General features: G+C 43.6%; 1 protein-coding gene across 4 annotated transcripts in view; it reads left to right on the forward strand.

Annotated features, from left to right (window-relative positions):
* Positions 1-20,891, forward strand: part of zbtb46 (zinc finger and BTB domain containing 46) — a 60,946-nt gene that overhangs the window by 25,554 nt on the left and 14,501 nt on the right. For all 4 annotated transcript variants that reach the window (XM_020629470.3, XM_020629469.3, XM_065961318.1 and 1 more), the window contains exon 4: positions 18,876-19,157. In XM_020629470.3, the coding sequence (XP_020485126.2) occupies positions 18,876-19,157 (282 nt within the window). The remainder of the gene's footprint in view (positions 1-18,875; positions 19,158-20,891) is intronic.

A 20,891-nucleotide genomic window follows, 5' to 3' on the forward strand; every position in this document is an offset into this window, starting at 1 on the left:
GCCACTAACCGCTCAACTTCCTCCCCCCTCTCTCTCTAACGCTAACACTTGATCTCACTCTTTCTTCCGCTCACCTTGTCTGCTGACACAAATATTTGAAATCGTATACATGAATTGGAAAGTAGAGAAATCCAGCAATGCCTGCTTTCCAGTGATCTGATGGTGTGTGTAGAGTTTTCTGCACAATACTATATTAAAGATGACATTCTGGAGGAGGGGGAGTTTTAAATAGTCTCAGCTTCTCCTGTCTGCTTATGCCTTTAAATAATTACCTGAAATTATTTTTAGTTTGGCCCCCGCTGCTTCTTCCAGACCCGGATTATAAAGCAACTGCAAATCAGAGACAGAGTGTTTTTTTTGAAAATCAAGCGTCAGGCTTGTTTTAACATTTCAGTATATTCTTCTTTGAAGCCTCGTATCAGCCTCTGCTCCTGTAATTCATTAGTTCATCAACAGAGAAAATGTGATTACGATCAGGTATCAAGCAAATATGTGAAACATTTTTTGTTTGTAGCTTTTCTGAAACAAACACATGCTGCTCTCTTTCTTTTGACTTTAAATGGAATATTCTGAGCTTTCATGCAGTTGAACACTAGTTCAGGAAAAACACTTTTTTTTTTACACTTTAAGCAAAGAATTGGTTGTATAGAAAAAATTACTTAAGATTAATAGCTAAACAGAATAAGGCAAGTTGCTCTCCTCATTGGTGGCTTTCTGTTGCATTATGTGTAGTACCTAAAATAAACTACACCCATTTAACACGCCAGACAGGTTTCAAGACTTAAAACTGACATGCGCTAAATTTTCATGCGTTCTTTTTGTAAGTGCACCTCTCTACGACTCCAGAATAGGAAGGTCTCACATACAATTCATGGTTAAGTGTTTCCATTATACCCAAAATTTAGTCTGTAAATGCATCATTTTGTCACCTTAACCTCCTGCCTTTAAAATGTATTTAGTATTTTCATTACATTCAGGGCTGTTAAGTATTTAGAGTAGGTGTCACCTCTCTTATTTCAGAGGTAGAGCCTGTTTACTTTTTGGCAGTTTAAGTGCAACGTAAAACAAAAAAAGAAGAAGTGAAAGCAGGAGTAAACGATTGATTGATTTCTATATTCCTGTACACTTGGGGCAAACACCAGCTTGATCTTCATCCCACATTATAACAGCCCTCGAAATACTTTTCATTTTTTTGTTGTCTTTTTTTCCCTGGTATTAAAATCTATCACACACACACGCACACACACACACAGACACACACACACACACACACACACACACACACACACACACACACACACACACACACACACACACACACACACACACACACACACACACACACACACATTGTGACCTTTAGTGGCAGCTTGGGGGATTTTGGCAATCCGGTACATGGCCGGTGTGATGTTCTCTCCCTCTCTCTCTAACACACACACCCACACACACACACACACACACACACACACACACACACACACACACACACACACACACACACACACACACGCACGCACACACACACACACACACGCACACACACACACAGCTTAGAGCATGTGATTATGTAGACATGAACGGTTCAATCACACGTGGGCTGTTCTTTCCATTTCCCTCTAGCTGTTGCACATTGATTACATCGAGAATCTTTTTAGAAATCCAACATCTTTATCTGCGTCTCTGCCTCCTCTCTCTGCAACCTCAGAGTTCCCCTTCTCAACTGCTAACACACACAGACACACACACACACAGACACGGTGACACACACTGACACACATATGGACGCCCAGTTAAATTGAAATCATCTTTCCATAGAACCCTTTCCTGTTTATCCTGCGAGCGTTGGAGTGCTACAGTTTGAGCTGCATGTTTGGTCTTGTTCTAGCTCAGACCACCATCCTCTGGAGCTCTGCCCCTCCCCCCCACCCCTCTCTCTTGGACTCACCTGTGTCCCAAAGACACACAGTCCTAAAGCTGCCCTCTAGTTTTCACTTCAGCACAAACTTTTTCTCTCGTTTTTTTTTTTTTTCACTCTCTCCCTGCGCTCCTCTCCCCAAGTCTCTGCAGTCTAAAGGTGAACACTTGAAATAATGAATCGGATCCCCCTTTCGCCCCCTTCCTCTCTGTATTCCAGTTAAGACTCTCCCCATAGTATTTGCACTTCATTAAACTTGAAATAGGTTTAATATTTAAAACACCTGAACACATTTCAACCCCCCTCACCCCTTTGCACATCTCTCTCTACTTTTCTCTCCCTCTTTTCCTCGCCTCACAGTTTAATAATCTTCTCTCATTTTTCCTCCCTAATTCACTCCTCCTTCATTAAAAACCAAAATAGATTTAATATTTCAGACTGTGTGGACTTAATGTTTAACCCCTTACTCCCTGGCATGCTGCTTGACATGCTCCAGCTTAGATAACTACATCATGTGTAGGCCTTTTTCTCTGTATTTTTTCCACTCTAACCAATGTCTTCTCCCTTTTTTTTTTGCCACTCCTGGTTCATCTTTCTCACTTTTTCCATAGTCAGTCTATTATCTCTTCTGTCTCTTACTGTCTTTGTGCTCGAGGCCTCTCTCTGTGTCTCTCCCACCCCCTATTTGCTCTCCCTCTTTGTCCTCTTTGACTGCACAGATGATTTCAGTCCTTCCCTCCCACCCCATTGACTTTTGTGGCCTGCTCACCCCACCTCCCTCAGTTTCCCCTTCTCCCTCCATCCTCTCCTTCCCCTTTTTGTGCCCAGCCACACACGCACACAATCATTTGTCCCTTGAAATGTGTCTTACAGGGTTTAGTTCTTTATTTTTTGTTCTTTTTGGGGCTAAATATCACTCTTTCAACCTCTCTCCATCTTTTCTGTAAGCCTTCTGGAGACCCCACTAAATTAAAGGAAAAGAAGTTTCCATTATCAAAGTGGTAACCAATCATTTCTCACTGCCCACCAGCCATCTTGGTCATATGACCTCACATCCTGCCGGACATTATGGGCAGTCCACCAGCTAAAAGCCCCTTCTTCTCCTACTCTTCATCACGCCATCACACCACACACACATTCACACAATTTTTCACACTCTTGCTGTCCGTCTTTTTCTCTCGCAGCGCTCTCCATCCTTCTCTCTCAGTTCTTCATACTGACACCTGCTCTATTTATAATTCTTTGGCTTTAAAAGAGCCATTTTGGACAGGAAACTGCCCCCTCCCAACTCCTGACCATGGCTTTTTTCCAAACCCCCCACTTCTCCACCTCCTGCCCCTGGAACAGGCTGGAGAAGAATTGTTGGGTGGAGAGGCGGAGAAGAAGGTGTGTGCGTGTTCATGTTTGTGTGTGTGTGTGAACGTGTGTGAGTCGAGGGGGGTTAAAGATTAACCATCCCACCCTGAGTGCACCTGGGTTGGGTCCATGTGTGAACCTTTTTTCCCGTCATGGCCCCACACATACTGATCACAAATAAGCTTACACACAAGTACACACACAGACTCCTTCATAACACCTGAAAACATTCGGTAAAAAACGTCTGGGTTCTTTAAAACTAGCACATCTCCTGGCATTGATTGCTCAGGTTAAAGAATAAAACTACCCAGAATGCATCCTAACAGGATATCCTGTTGGCACGGTTCAGAGCTGGGTGGGTCAGGAGGTTTCTGTGGTTGAACATTCACAGCAGAAGTACCCCCTCCAGTGTTTCCCCTAGGTTTACAGTGTTGGGGGGGGGGGACACACGCCGACACAAACACTTGAAGGAATCTTGGCGGGCCGCCCCCCTAACATAATGGTAGAGGAAACACTGCTCTCCAATAAATCCCCACACTCTCTCATCAACACTCTCTCTCTCACACACACACACGCACACACACACACACACACACACACACACACACACACACACACACACACACACACACACACACACACACACACACACACACACACACACACACACACACACACACACACAGACAGACACCACACATACGTAAAACTCAAATCATAACCCAAAATGTCTTTACATGAATTAATCAGTGGATTTGGTTAAAGTTGTTGAAAGCACACACAGGCACACATACACACACACACAAACACACACACAAACACACACACAGACACAAACTCATCACTTTTGCTTTAAGCTTAGTTGTTTATTCTAATTCTCAAAACAATCTTTAAAAGAACTCCTGAGAGGCTTTTGATTATTTCCCATCCATTATCTATACTGCTTGTCCTCTTCAGGGTGTCGAGAGGAGGGGTACACCTTGGACAAGTCACCAGTCTGACCTGTCCAGTCAATCACAGGGCTGACATACTGTATAGACACAAAGAACCAGACACACACACACACTCAGGTTATCGGCAATTTAGACTCATCAATTTGACCGAACTACCAACACTGTACTCAAAACAATTACAAGTCAGATAAAAACAAGCCAGCAGCAAATGGATGAGATGCGAAAATGTGATCTCAAGTTGTCACACGAGTGTCCTGTTCACGTGTTCATTGAGTATCCTCTTGCTGTCTGATTTTGATGATGAGGCCTTAAACCCACTGAGAGGTGTTTCAAACAGATTTGATTCTATTTCTCATGAAAAATCTGCGCCTTCCAAACGAGCCAGGCTTCCTCTTCGATGAGAGATCCGTGATGATGCTCCTCTCTTGGAGATGTGCGATAGAGATGTGATGTGATGTGAGCTGGGATGCCTCTCTCCTCTCCTGCAGTGATCTGATAGCCAGTAATGGGCCCTGTAGCTCTGAGCCTGGCAGCACTGCTCCACTGTGGCTTATGTGTCACACTGTCCCCGGCATTAAACGAGAGTCAACCAAACACGAGCAGTAGGGATACGATGACTGAAAAGGTGTGTGAGTGTGTGTGAGAAATAGAGGCAGGTAAACACACAGACACGCAGACTGACTGACAGGAAGAATCGGAAAAGTGTAACTTTCATGAAGAGTTTAACCTTTAAAAGAGCTTTACTGTAAGCCGCTGGCTGGATCTCTCTCTCATTTTCAGTCAACCTGAAGTTCCTCTTTCCCACTCTGTTTATTTTAGAAAGGTGGCTTTGTTCTATTTACCGTACCCACTCCCTCGGCGGCCTCTACCCTCGTCAGACCAGTTAGAAAAAGGGGAGAGACGAAGAGGAGGAGGGGGTGCATGATGTTTGGACAAACGGACAACCCGAACAGGATATAGAGGTCTACAGCCTGTGGGTGTGTCGGTTTGGCCGAGGCTCAGCTCGACACACACACACACACACACACACTCACACACACACACACACACACACTCACACATACACATGTACACACATGTACACACAATCGTGGGAGTGTTCCTGCTGGAGGGCAAAGTCTCCCTTCCTCTTACACATTCATTCTCTCCTTCCATTCCCCCTTTCCGCCGTCACACCCCTCCACACCCCCTTCCTTTAGTCGTCTCTTTCTCCTTCATCCCTTGTTCCTTCTCTTGTGACAACCTCTCCCCCCCCTCCTCTTCCTCCTCCTTTAGAAAAAAGAAAGTGTTAAAGATACAGAAGAGTTGGCCAACAGCAATGAGAAACTAGGAGGGAGAGGCCAAAATCACCACAGGGGACAATTATGGCTTGGGCTGTGTACATACAAGTGTGTGTGTGTGTGTGTGTGTGTGTGTGTGTGTGTGTGTGTGTTGTTGGATTTGATAGTTATAGAGGCGTTGAAAACAGTCCTGGAAGCCTCTATGTGTCCTTCACAACTCTCTGTCCCCTCCTTCTCTCCTCTATCCCTCCTTCCCTCTGTCTGTTTAAACCTTCCTTTCCATCCTGTAAAATTCACACTGTCACTTCTGTTTAAACTCACATTGTACACTGGAGCTACGGCTGCCGCCTGAGTACAGTGTGTGTGTGTGTGTGTGTGTGTGTGTGTGTGTGTGTGTGTGTGTGTGTGTGTGTGTGTGTGTGTGTGTGTGTGTGTGTGTGTGTGTGTGTGTGTGTGTGTGTGTGTGTGTGTGTGTGAGTGTGTTTTTCTTATTGAGTCCAGGGGCTTCAAATAGTGGCGGCCTGTGGGTAACATCCTCCTCATTATTAGGATCTGAGAGTTTCTGTGTCTGTTGGCGTGTTTAACCAAAACTTCCAGGTTCTGTTAGCTGTGTGTAATAGGACAAAGTCAGAGAGAAACATCACATAACTCTGCGGTGCTCCTCAGCTCCATGGAGTCGTTTTAGCATCTTTCAGCTTGTTGTGATGGTTTCTTGCCTGCTACACTTACTGTTAAGGTTTATACGATATCAAATCAGCTATTTGGAGAAAGGAAACATAAAATCCCACATAACAATACCCACGTATCACTTAACCACTTAATTAAAGACAAATGTAGCGTCTGGCCCCAGGTGAACAAAGCATATAATTTTAGTATGTAATTTAATTTCTTAGGAGTTGTTGGAGACCGAAAATGGGGCTTAAATTTTAAAAAAATACCAGGTTGCTGTATCTAAAAACTAAAAACATATTAACTCAACATATTAACTTCAACCCTATGGTCCGCATGGTGATGTTTTTCCTGCTTAAAATTGTACACTATAACAATATCAATAACTTTTTAGTTCGTTGCCTCAAGGCAGCATTGTATCATAACCGACAAGTTGAAAGATTTTATATTTTCATGCAGGACAAAGACATATATTTTTCTTTAAAACATGAATTTCCTTAACCAAACACTTGTTGTATTACACATTTTATTATTTTCCTTACAAATAAGATGTGCTTGTATGCAGCCTAGAATATCTGGTATCATTGCATATGGCTGTATGCAATTCCATTACTGTACAATGTTGCCTTAGGGCAACACACAGTTTTATTTTTGTAATTTCCTATGATAGATTTGATGCTATGTCATTTCAATAGTTCTGTAATTACCATTGGAGGTGGTTCAGATTTGTTTGTGATTATCTGGGCAAAAATGATTAAAAATGCACTTCTGAGAATAGAGTCAGAATTCTGGCTTTAAACTCAGAATTTGGAGAAATTAGTCAGAACTGAAAAAAAAAAAAAAAAAAAAAAAAAGTAATCCTCTTCTGAATCAAACAAACACTTTTTGGTGCTTGAATCAAGTAAAAGGAGTTTGTGGAAGAAGAGATAGCCATGAAGCTATCCCAGGACTTTTCGCCCTCTGCTCTTTGTTATTAGCCATGATGTAAGTTTTCACAAAAAGAGGCCACACTCTCACACTCATTGTTTCCCTCCATTCTCTCCCCCAAACCCTTTGCCCCCGGATCACCTGCATGTCTGCTTGTACCTCCTCATTGTTTCCACCACTCTTTCTCTCTTAGCGACTCTTTCCTCTCACTACCCTCATACACCATCAGCAGTGTGCAATGAGGATCACCATCTGCTCCATTTGATCTCCTCTCCACTTTGTCTATCCCTCTCTTTTCTGCCCCTATGATACCATTTTAAACATAAATTTCCCAGTTGAAATCACTTCTGACCTGAGTGTAAACACTTTGTAAAGTCTTGACTTAAAAAGAAAAAAGATATTTCAGGGTTGCAAGGTGACAATCATTGAGAGATAGAGGCAGAGACACAAAGTGTTTGTTTGCATATGTGACCCTGACAGATTTTTTTTTTTTTTTCATTTTGTGGTTGGACTGTTTGTCCTTCCCATGGCTCCTTCAGCTCTAATGCTGAGTGTGTGATTCTTTGTGTACAGGGCTGTTTGTGTGTGTTGTGTGTGTGTTGTCTGTGTGTGTGTGTGTGTGTGTGTGGGGTGTGTGTGTGTGTGTGTGTGTGTGTGTGTGTGTGTGTGTGTGTGTGTGTGTGTGTGTGTTGTACAGGTGGGGGTGAGAGGTGTATATGATAACGGGGGACACCCAGACCCCTTCTTCCCTCTCTCCCCCCTCTCACCCTCAGTAACCCTTGGTTCATGCCTTGATAAGCGGAGCCGGAGGAGTCTGTGGGGGTTAGGGATTCCTGTCTGGTACAAACACACACATAAGAAAAGCACACGGCACACACTGGGATCCGCCCGCTCTGCATTCCTGTGTCCGACTAAGGAAGCAGCCTAGCCGTCTTCCCCTCCACTCCCAAATTATCCCCTTCTCCTAAAGTCACTGCATACTTATCATACGCCTCTCTACCTCCCTCTACCAATCTGACTCACGCATACCTCCTCTATCTAAGTGTTTGTCGTCTTTGTTCTTCCACTGCGCAGGATGCAACTTCTGATCACCTTGGAGTGAATCGTGAATGTTCCGTTAGAGCAAGTGAAGAATATGAAGACATAATGTCGACTTGATGGGTACTATGTGGTGTTTTATGGCACTCGGATGATTGTCTGCATTGGATATGTTATTGATTGCTGCAATGTTATAGCAAAATATTCCTAAATAATTCAGGAAGATCAAAAACCCCAAAATATAACGTCAAATATGTTTGCTGCTTATCTTCCCCTTTATCCCTGAGTGGTTTACATTTTTTCATCTTTCCATATTCCCTTAATTACAAATACCCCCCCCCCCCATTTCTCTACCTGTACCCTCTTTCTGTTCCCTCTTTTATCTGCCTCTCCTTTCTCTTTCTGACTCTGTTTATTTATTTTACCATATCCCCTGCTTCCCTCCCTCCATCCTTTTTCTTCCCACTGTCCCTCCCTCGCTTTCAGGGGTGTGTTGTAGGGGTTAGAACGGGGTCATGTGGTCCTGCGCTGCCCTTTTCTCTAATGGCTTCTTAATGAGAGAGTGAGAAAGGGAGAGAGGAGCAGTTTTGAGATAACAGTAGTGCTGCTTGAGACTCAGTAGCGCACTGAGTCTGTGGGCACTGTGTGTGTGTGTGTGTGTGTGTGTGTCTGTGTGTGTGCATGCATGTGTGTCCAGAGTTTGCCTGACCCTTTGCTCCATTTTGGGCCCTCTCTGTGCTCCCTGCTCTTCTCCAGGGAAAGAGGAAATGACACGTTTGTAGGCTCGAATAAGCGCTGGGGCTTGTCACAGGCACTGTCCACTGGCTTGGGGGGTTGGTGGGTGGGTGAGTGGGAGATATTGTGGAGGTGAGGGAGGAGAGGAGGGGGATGGGGGTGGGGACCGCTCTCTAATTTGCACAGCTTCTGCTGATTTGATCATAAGCAATTAATCTCAATGGCTTGGCTCGGCTGCAGTGGGGGAAGAGAAGATGAACACAGTCCTCTGTATGCATGCGTCCCTAACTCTGGTTTTCCCCTCTGTCCGCGTAGTGTGATTTCTACTGCTCTTATTCTTACACAAAGAGGAAGCATGCTGTGGTCGTTTTGTCTCCCTTTTTCCCCTGCAGAAAAGCATGGTTTCTTAAGTTAGTTTTGTTTTTTTGACACCTTCAAAGTCTCCACCTTTTAATATGCATATTTCAGTGTTAGAAATGTTTTAAAGAGTGCTGAGGTCATAAAACATATCAATCACACATCTAGGCTTTGGAAAGTTTAGGATTTAAACAAACAAAACTTGAAAAAGCAAACTTGGATTGACACAATCCTTGTGCCTTATCAGCTCGGTGTTGGCGGTGGATCAGGAACTCTGATTAGGGAATTAGATTTGCGTCAAACAGGGTGGCATCTTCACAGGCTTTGGACAGCTGAGAGGCGTGAGGTTCAGGGTCCAGATCTTTCCTGCTGTGGTCTTGAGATACATCCAACTTTTATCAGCTTAAGACTGACACAGATCTCCCAATGATCCACTAACACTAAGCCCGCAGCCTGCGCAGGTTTGGCTCCCTCATCCACGTCTCATCTGTCTCACTTCCTTCCCTCGATTTAACCCTGCGTGCTCTGTTTCCTTGTTGTGACCGGAAACCGCTCTCTGCCCCACAAAACGCCACTGCCTGTTCCTTCACTCCCTCTCTCTCTCTCTCTCTCTCTCTCTCTCTCTTCCTTGCCTTGCCTTGCCTGCCAGTTTTCCATCTCCCACTATCTCCCTCGCCCTTTCTTTTCCCTCTCCATGGCACCACACTCCTCCCATGCTGAGGCCAGAGCTCTCTCCATTGTTGGAGGCAGGTTGCCAAGGATACAAGCACAGAGAGGCACAGTCTTAATGTTATAAGATGGGAGAGATGAGCAGAGAGAGAGAGAGGGGAGAGGGGCAATAGCTCTTGTACTCTGTGTTCACTGGGCGACCTGTCGGCACACTATAATGCTCCACAGAGGACACGCAACAGCCCCATAACCCCCCACCTTCTGTGGATGGAGCACAGTGACACTGCCTTTTTTTTATGGAGGAACCTCTTGTACAGCTCCTCTGCTCTTTGTTTGCCTGTTGTGGCTATAGAGGACATCTCCATGTGTTGTGATTTTGTACATTTGACAGGCAGTCACTTGAAGGGGGCTCTTGATGTCTACACAGAATTTTCTTCATTATCAAAAGTCTTAAAAGGTCAGACATTAAATAAGAAACAATCTCTGAGTCCACTAGTGTAATTAGAGCTCTTGTTTTTTTTTTCTGCAGAGAAAAGTTTCTTGATTCTGTTATCTGATTCACAGTGAAATTTAGACATGTTGAATTTTAGCATGGCCTGTCATGGTGTTCTCTGAAGGGATACACAAGCAGATCCGTTGTTTTTCCAGGCATGAGCAGGTGGTTAAACTTAAGCTAGGAAAAGCGTTAAGATGAAGACAATCATTCCTCACCAGTGTCCAATTTAAATTTCTTATAAGGCACAATTTAAGTGCCTTATAAAGCACTATAGATGAGAACAGGAAAGTAAATGTTATGACATTTATTTCCCTGTTCTCATTAATAGTTATGCCATCCATTCCAGAATTTTCATCTGGAAATATATTGACCCCGCCAACTTTTTTTGGGTTGTCAAACTCTTATATTCATTTCCAGGGAGCAGTAAAGAAGTCATTATGACTAGTTAGTCGCCCCGAGCGTCTGAGCTGGTCAGAGAGTATTAACCCACACACCAATAACCCACAGGCTCTGTGCAGCATCCACACCCAGAATCTTTTGTTGTTCTCCCTCCTCCACTTTCCATTATCTCCCTTCTCAACCTCTACCCCTCTCAGTCTCTCCCACCTCACCCTTCAAACACAACCCTGGACCGGGCTGGACGAGGCTTTTGGGCACAAGCCCGCTCACCAGTTCCTCCCCTGAGCGTGCATAAAGCCAAGACATAACCTCTCCTTTCTCAATCTCTCCATCTCTCTCTCTTTGCTTTTAGCACAAAGCCCTGCGTGTCTGCCTCCCTTCCCCACCCAGCATTCTTTCCCCATGCAGACCTCTCCCCCGCTCTCCCTCTCTCTCTCTCTCTCTCTCTGACTACTTCCCTCCTACCCGCCAACTCGCTCAGCCTCACCCTACCTTTCATTAGACCACTCTTTATCTCTCACACTCACTCGGCTTGCTCTCTCCCCTTCCACTCTGCTATCTGGCCAGCTTTTACACTCCCTCTACTCTTTCTTTTTTCCTCTCATCCCCCCCCCCCCCCCCCCCCAGTTGCTTCGGCTTTTGTTTCTGCTACATCTTCATTTGTTCCTCTCTCCTTCCCTTTCCCTGCTGACCCTATTATTTTATATTCTCTCTCCCTCTGCCATCACTCCTTCTCCCCCTTACTCTCTCTCTCTCTCTCTCTGTCTCTCTCTCTCTACCTCTCTACCTCCCTCCCACTCCTCTCAGTCCCTCTAAGCTGCATTAACTCCCCAGATTACCTTGAGCCCTGCAATCCTCCATCCCCCACGCACTCACTGCTACGTTGTTCCCTCTCTTCCTTCACTCATTCACTTGCTCACTCAAACTATGTCCACACCGAGGCGGCTAATTTAAAAAAAAACTGATTTACATTTTTTTTTTTCAAGGACTTTATGACCACTTGATCATTTTAGTGTTATGTTTGTAGATGTCTGTAGAGATCTCCATCCCCCCCCTCTTAATACTTCAATATTTTAGCTGTGCGTCACTGCCAACATCTGACGATCAGTAGGACAGACAGCCACATTAAGCCCAGTCTGTCACATCCTACTCTCCATGATCACCTGTACTGTGTTTTAGTCTCCTACATTAGAACTACTTGTTTCTTTTGTCAGAAAACTGAATGAGCTTAAGATGACAATTTGATTACAAATCACCAAAGCCAACCTCATTTACTTCACTTTGGTGTCTGCGCTGAGATGTCATGGGATATCGCTAAAAATAATGATCAAAGAAGGGAAGAAGTCCAATTGTTTCACCCTCCCTGTCAACTCTGCAACAGTTTGCAGAGAGTTAAACAGAGTGGAGAGAGACAGGAGTCATTGGTAGCTCAAAAACACATCTGAAGCATAGACCGTATAAACAAAAGGAAAATGTCCCTATACAGTATATAATATTAAAATGAAATAAAAATGATTCTAAAAAGACAGTGCTTGTTTAATCTTGGACATGGCTTGAATTAGAGCATGCCAACACTGATGCTATCAACCTTTATATGTGTTGTGTCTTTAATTTGTAATATCTACTTATGTTGTTGAACTATATGTTGTGTATGTATGTGTTAAGTAATGATACTTTTTTTTAAAACTTGTTTGTTGGATTGAAGGCTGTGTAATCAGGCTGAACATAAGAAACAGGGACGGGTGCAGTAATGAAACTATCTTTTAGCTGGTTCGGTTGTATCGTTCAATGTCAAAAAATAAAGTTTCTTTTCAAAAAAGTAAAATATAAGGCCTAGAACCTTCCTGTGTCTTGGGATAACATTATGAAGAAAGTTGACTTGGGACTAGTGATTGTCAAGGCTAGCTGTCAACAGTAAGTTTGCCACCCCAACTAGAACAAACCTGTCTTAACAGTTAGCTTAACAGTTATCCAATCTACTGCTGGTTATTATTGAAAGAAAAGGAAATGGCAAAGTACAGACAAGAAAACAGCTAAGTTGATTATTAATACTGACTTGTGCTTTCAAGGTTCGCTAGCAGCTAACGTACTATAGCACCAGTAGCAACAGTCTGCCTATATCCGGTGTGTTAATGGCTGCCTCTTTAGCTGGAGTCTATGGGGACTTTCTACAATGGTCTGGCCTTTTAAAAATGACATCAAATAGGCATGAACTGACAACCAGGATATAAAACTAGCAAAACATACGAACAGGTTACGTTATTGTAAAGAGCTAACATTGGTTAAATAAAGCAGTAACATAACACTTTACAGTGCTATATGCTGATTCTGTGCCCCTAGTTTTTTTTTTAAATCTTTCAGATGATACAGAGCAATGATACAAGCATTTCTTTTGAGCAAGCGTTTTAGGGTGGAATGTAAAAAGTCACTCATATCGTGGACATCCAGGGCCAGAATGTAGACAATGAATCTGCCAAATGCATTTTCTCAAATTTAGCTGCCTTACTCTAGATTCACGTTCATACGCTTGCTTGCTCACCCCCACCATCACGACCCACCCTCCCTCCTACACCCTCTGTAACCTCCCCCTCACCTCTCCTCACTCCCCCTTCACTCACCCACCTACCCACCCACACTCCATCACCCCACCTTCCACCTCTCACCCCACCACTCTTACAATCGCTGTGCTCCTCATCTCTTCTCTCCTCCCCTCCTCCCACACTCTCTCTTTTTCTCTGAGCCCCCAGCAGTACCACCATCACCACCAGCACCATCATCTCTCTCTGTCTCTCTCTCTCTCTTCCCTGTCTTTTACCACTCTCTTCCCTCTGTCCCTCCCTCCTCTAAAGCCTTCAGGCTCTGCTTGATTTATGCCTGCCCTGCCTCTCCATATACACCCCACCACCACCACCACCACCCAACACCCACCACCCACCCTTCCCTATCTTTCCTGGAGGTTGTGGCCCGGCTAGTCCCTAAAAACAACAGAGAGAGAGAGAGAGAATAACAACCTCTTTTGCTTTCCATCCTCCCTCCTTTTTAACCCAGCATTTTTTTCATTCCCCTCTCCCACACTGCTTTTTAAATTGCCTCTGAATTCTTGAGCTGTTTTAGTGCCTCACTCCCCTTCTTGGCTGAAATTACTTTTTTACCCTCTCAAACTCTGGCATGCTGAGGAAGCAGGTTCCACCTTCCCCTCCCTGCTCTTTGTCCACTCGAGGACAAACACACGCTAATCACATGTACAGTCCGCCAAGCGAGCTGTTTGTTAGAGAAGGGTGAAAGAGAGGCTGCCGTTTTCTTTCTGTAATGTCGTCTATAGACAAAACAGCGTGCGTTGGAGTCTTGTGACAACACGGCTCTTGTCCTTTTCAACCTCAGGCCGGCTGGGCCATTAACCAGGCCAACTTTGGGCAACTTTGGGCCTCTTTCTACTTTACACACATATACACACACACACACACACACACACACACAAAGATTTACACAGTGTACGAGTCTTTCTCTTTTGTTTGCACTCCCATACTCAAACATGCACACAAGCTCTACTTTCTTCTCTGACAGCTCTCTTGTGGTCGACAAGCCTCAGTAACTCGTTGCTTAACCACCCTAGACTTTTTTCTCTCCATTGTGCTTGGCTACTGTCTGTGTTGAGTTGAAGGCGTGGTGTGTTTGTGTGTGTGTGTGTGTGTGTGTGTGTGTGTGTGTGTGTGTGTGTGTGTGTGTGTGTGAAGGAGGAGGTGTTAAAGGAGTGTGTCCATCAACATTCAGGCTGTATGATTTAACACAAGTAGCAGTTGTGTATCATTTTACGTTTAAGCATCAATCCATCAAAAAAAATGTATTTTCAAAAAACTCAATCCAAGAAGAATTTGGCTTGGTTTAGAGGAGACGGAGGATCTTGTTGAGACACACACTTATACACACACTGACACACTCCCTGAGCACAATCAGAACACGAGATCAGAGGTCAAACCAGGTCACATGACTCTTTCCTCCCTTTTCAGGCCTTCTCTCTCCTCTTCTTTACAGTGTTGAAGCGTGCTTTCTAATAACAAAACTCCCCTTCTTAAACACATACATACACACACACACACACACACACACACACACACACACACACACAAATATGATATATACAGAACTTCACTCATATCTATAGTGCAGCCTCCAACCCCAGCACACAAGACTGTATCTTCTTTCCATTAGCTGTAACTCTTTCAATGGATGATAAATGCAGTATCCTTCACAACACATTTGAAGTATAGTTCAACACACACATCTTTTATTCCGAGGCAAGTCTTATTCCGCCTTTGCTTTTTCCCACTCAAGCCCCCACATAGCTCGCAGCATCGTCCACGCACACACACACACACACACATACACACATTGACACAAAGAGAACCACCATTTCCACATATTTGTCTCTCCTTTTAAAAGGGGGTTTTATTTAGCATAAATGTTGAAGCCAAGGGTGCCCGGCTACCATGGCAACCAAATTAAACGGAGGATCTCTTCAGAAAGCAGAAATCTAAATTATTCGGACTCTTTTATGAAGGGGAAAATGAAAATTCCCTTCACTGTACGGAGACCGCTGCACTGTAAAATCAGAAGAAAAGGAGGGGGACAAAAAAAGAGAGGATAATGCTATTGTTTTTTTGGATCTGACCATGCACTTCAAAGCCATATCCTATGCGATTGAAATTCATAGGTTGTCCTATGACAGCCAGCATGTTAACACTCAGCATATGTGCACAAAGGAATGATGTAACCACAGTGTCTCTGAAACTCCACATAAACCTATTGCCTCTGAAAAGACGCCACAATATGTGTGTCTGCAAATCCTCAGCAAAAGCCACCGCACGTATGATGAAATCCATAAGCTGCATGCACGGGATTAGGTGCAACTGTTTCTGGTGTGGTAAATGATTTTATCTGTCAGAACAGGATGAGGTTTAAGTAACACACCACCATCTACGCATGCAGCGCTTGATAAAGCTTACATAAGTGAAGGAGGATTAAGTGGTATATTCCGATTATTTGGCGTGGAAGCCTGTTTGTGGTCAGCTGAATACTAATTTCTAATATGTCAAGATAAGACCCGGAATTGTGGATAAATCCTCAGAAAGCAGGATGCTTTATGTTGTGGCGAAGTGTCTTAGCAGCACAGAGGGAGGCCTTTGCTAAAGTGTAAAACAGAGATATTATTTTCACACGTTTACAGAATTTTGACTGTCTCATGCGAGGAAATCAGGAAGCAAATGCCTCTCCATAACTCTGCCATCAAATCCTCTTTGTGTGACTGAAGGATTGTTACTGTATGACCAGGAGGAGAGCAGACATGTTCCATTTGTACATGCACACGTCTATGGGATGCTGGGTCAGGGGTCATTCACTCGCCCAATGAACAGATGAGTGGAGGAAGATGGGGGTCAGAGGTGACCCTCTTTTCGCTCTCTCCCCTTTTGCTTCCCCTTCTTCGTTTGTCTGCCTCTCTTTTTTCTCCATATATATATGTGTGTGTGTGTGTGTTTGTTGTTGGCCCACAGCAGATCTATGTTATTGATTGACTCCTGTGGCTGCTGGGCTGCCCACTGAAGGAGGGGGCAGAGCTCTAATGAATTCCTGCACCCCGTGCCCCCTTGCGCCAACCCCTACACCCCCTCCTTAATTAACTTTGTGTGTGCTTGTGGGGCGGGGGTGTGCGTGGATGTGTGTTTTGTGTGCATCTTCTGTGCTTCTTCCTCCACAGCTCTACACCCCCGCTTCTACACTCCCCTGCCTTTTCTTTCTTTCTTTCTCTCTCTCCATGTCCATGCCTCCTCTCCTCTGTCTTCATTCCTCCTACTTTATCTCCTTTTTTTACATCTTCCTCTGCGTCTGCAAGGAGTTTGATGGCCGCTGATTACTTTGTATGTGTGTCACTCTTATCTGTCGCGCCCCATCTCTTCCCCCCCCCGTTCTGTATATCTCTCTCGTATCGCTACACCTTTCAGATCTATGCCTGTTTGTGCAACCGTGCATACAGAGCTTGTTTCCATCAATCTGATCGGGGATCATTTATCTATCCTTACAAGAAAAATGAAGTGTGTGTGTCTGTGTGTGTGATATAGTGGTCAACATTGACCCAATAGGCTGTGAAGAGGCTGCAAACCCATCGGTATTCCAGACGTGGAGGCAAACTACTGTCTCTGTCACCTTGACTCCCCCTGCAGCAGATGAGCACTGGGCTGCACAGGAAACACTTAGCACTACCTGACTGTAGTTAAAATGGACAATAGAGCTATTTTGTTCTATCACTCACATTTCTTATTCTGCTACACTCTTGTATCACCCTGTTTCTTTTAGCAGAGGAAACAATCCCCAAAAAAGGCTTAAGGTTGTGAGATTTCCCAAAAAACAACCATGTTTTTTTTTTCTTGAACGAACATGTTACTTTATAAAATAACATCTTTTTATCACAAGTATCTCTGGATATTAAGATCAGAATGTCCCCAAATCAGGAAGGATTCTTATAATTGGTTATAATTATAGTTATTCACTCCAATGTAGAACAGATGTGATTTATTTATTTGTCCTTTTTTTAAAAGGTGCACACTTAACCACAGGAAAATGAAGATTTTTAAAAGGGCAATGTATTAAAGTCAATCATTTTTAAAGTAGGGATACCTATCATGGAAGGATGTTGGTGATTTCTCCCAAATATTGTTTATTGTCTTAAAAGTGGGTTTTTTTATTTGTTATTTTCACCATCTGATGTCTTACCAGCACCAAACATGAATCTAGTAGAGCCTGCTTTTCAAATTGAAACATACAATCGAGCTATCTTTTATTATTTGTACATCGTCAAATCACAACAGAAGTTATCTCAGGACACTTCATTTAGAAAGAGCAGGTCTGAAACACTCCTTTAAATAGACCCAACTTATATCTATCATGAACAACAATAGTGGCAAACAAATCCTTTTGACGGGCAAACAATTTTGGCAGAACCGGAGTCATTGTTTGATTTGCCAAATAAGATAAGGTCCTGTTGGTGCAAATGTGTTTATTCTCCATGAAGGGTTAATTCACTGCAGGGGTTTTGTGGAATGTTAAACCAATACATGAGGATGTCAGACTGTTTTCTGTCCAAAATAATCATAAGTAATTATGCACACACACTCACTTGGAGTTCACTTGTGAGTCTGCATTAGCATTAAGAGGTCCGTGTGTGTGCGTGTGTATGTGTGTGTTTGTTTTAAAGTGTAGACAAGCAGTTCTTTCAAAGTCTGTGATGTGCGTGATGTGTATTTTTGTACAAGTCTTTGTTGAAGAAAGAAACCTGTCATCAGTTAAATGTCAATTAGGAGGCAATGAAAGTGTGTTTTCTTGTCTGAATTTGCCAGTGTGCGTATATGTGTGTGCGTTGAGAGGAGCTGTCGTCAGCAGTGTGGTCTGACAGTCTTGTAGATCTACAGTGGAACCTCCAGCGACATGTCTGCTGCTGACAGCTTCTCTACACACTCTGCTTTCAACGACACTGACGGCTAAGCAGACTCAAGCAGACGTAACGCACGCACACACACATACACACACACACACACACACACACACACACACACACACACACACACACACACACCACGTCTGACTCTCTCTCTCTCTCTCTCTCTCTCTCTCTCTCTCTCTCTCTCTCTCTCTGGCTGTCTCGGTATGATCTCCCTGTATTTTTGTTGACTGGTGATGATGAGGTATGTTAGGGAGTTGAGGAGAGTAAGAGATGATTCAGAGAGTGACGTGTTGGTAGCTGCTACTGAAAACACAGGGTGTAAGCGATGACTGGGCTGAGAGGTTTGAAAGGATTGGTTTAATATTGTGTATTTTTGTGTTGTGAAAAAGAGTTATATCAAGTAATCATTTTCAGGGATTTTTTTGTTTGATGAACTCCATTCATCCTCCTAAACAAAATCAGGCATGAAGTGGTGTCAAATGTTTCGAGTCCTATTCCTTTACAACCCATTTAAATATCCACGCTTTAGTTTATCTTACTGATGTTAGTCAGAACCTCACACAGCTCCTCTTACTTCATCTCTTTTCAGGTGCAGACGTGACCGAACCCAACAGCTCAGACAGCCGCGGTGAACGCCTCGACTTCTTCCTCAAACAGGAGGAGGCTCTGACCACGGAGCCCAGCTACCTTGGTCCCAACGAATCGGAGGAGGCCGGGGGAGGAGCAGGGGGTGGGACCATCTCATCCGTAGCCAATCTGAAGGCAGCGCTGCTGAGTAAGAACAGCCTGCTGTCGCTACGGGCTGAAATGATGGGAGATGATAACCCCTTACTGTACGAGTACCTGCCCAAAGGAGGACACTCCCTGTCTTGTAAGTCCACTATTTACTAACACCAAACTCTCACACACACACACACACACACAACCACAGACACACACACACACAACCACACACACACACACAACCACAGACACACACACACACAACCCCACACACACACACAACCACAGACACACACACACACAACCCCACACACACACACACACACACACACAACCACAGACACACACACACACAACCCCACACACACACACACACACACACACACAACCACACACACACACACACACACACACACTCAAGATAACGTACAAACTGATTCTGAATCAACTAAAGCACCTGCTCATGTGGTCACCTGTGAGACATAAGACATACAGACATGTCCACTTTGACATAAGTATTCTCTTCCTCAGCAACTATTTTAAGATAAATCTGATGCATAGGTGTGTGGAAGTGTGTGTGTATGCGTGAGTGTATGTGGTACCACTACAGAAGTGTGTGACGAGTTTGTGTGGCAATGCAAATGATGACTAGTCAGCGGTGACTCAGTGAGAGAACATTTTGCTGAGATCGCTCTCGCTGTCGTGAGAAAATTTGTTTGGTTTTTATGCGACAGTTTTTTTGTGCATATCAGTGGGTCCACAACTGTGTTTCACAGCAGCCAAATAACACAACAGAAGCGTAGCAACTGTTGCCACATTACTTACTTCACTATTATTTCAGCAAAAAAAACAAAAACTGATTTCCGTGACTCAACTGCAGCAGAAACCTCTACATCCTATGAAACAAAACTTAAAAATTACAGAGTATTACTTATAACTTATTTATTCCTAAAAGTAAGAACATTAAAAAAAAAAAAAAAATCAAGATAGCGTTAATAAGTTATGATTGACAAATGTGAGGAGAATTGATACCAAAAAATAACAACAGAACTCAATGATAGTTTGTTAAAGTATTTCTTTTTTTGTTTTTGTGAAAAGGTAACTGATGGTTATTGTTAGCTCGCAACATTTATATAAGTTTCTGAATTTCACTGTAATATGAGGTAGCGTTATTCACTTAACGCCTTCCCTTACTTAGGAAAAAACTCTTTCTAAAATCACATCAATATACGATCAATAAACAGCCTTATTCGTGTTCGATGAGCCCACACTAACCAGAGATTTTTTTTTCTTCCTTCAGTTAGTTTTCTTTCCCTCCAGCGAGGGTGTTAAACTCTCAGTGTGTCTGTGTGTGTGTGTATCAGCACGAGTGTATATTTGTTGAGTCTATGTCCGCGTGGGCACATTCTGTGTGTTAGTGTGTGTGTGTGTGTACACAACTCTTGTGTTTGTGTTTCTTTTTGCTTCTACTGGCTAGTAATTGGATCTTTTGTCCTGAGTTCTGCTGGCTTTGTGAGCAGAAGAAAAGCAAAGGAAGGGTACAACTCAGAGCATAGCCATGCCTGTTTGAGCTGAGCCCCACTCACCTTCAAAATAAAAGTCAGGGCTGTGACTGAATAGGCCAAGACGCACATTTGCAGTCTCACATTTGCACTCGCAACGCGCACACACATCACATCACATCACCCCTTTTGTGCGAGAGTTAAGTGTGTGGGATTGAGATGTTTCTGTTGGCTTAAAGAGCAGAATCAGATGCTGTCACATCATAGATAGACAGCCTCCAGAAAAGAGAAGAAGAAGAGGTTTTTGTGTACACACTTACTCTCTACAGATACACCCAGCCTTGACTTAATGAATAGGAGATTCAGAGAATTTAGAGAAT

The sequence above is a fragment of the Labrus bergylta genome, chromosome 12, assembly GCF_963930695.1.
Source record: "Labrus bergylta chromosome 12, fLabBer1.1, whole genome shotgun sequence".
Classification (NCBI taxonomy): domain Eukaryota; kingdom Metazoa; phylum Chordata; class Actinopteri; order Labriformes; family Labridae; genus Labrus; species Labrus bergylta.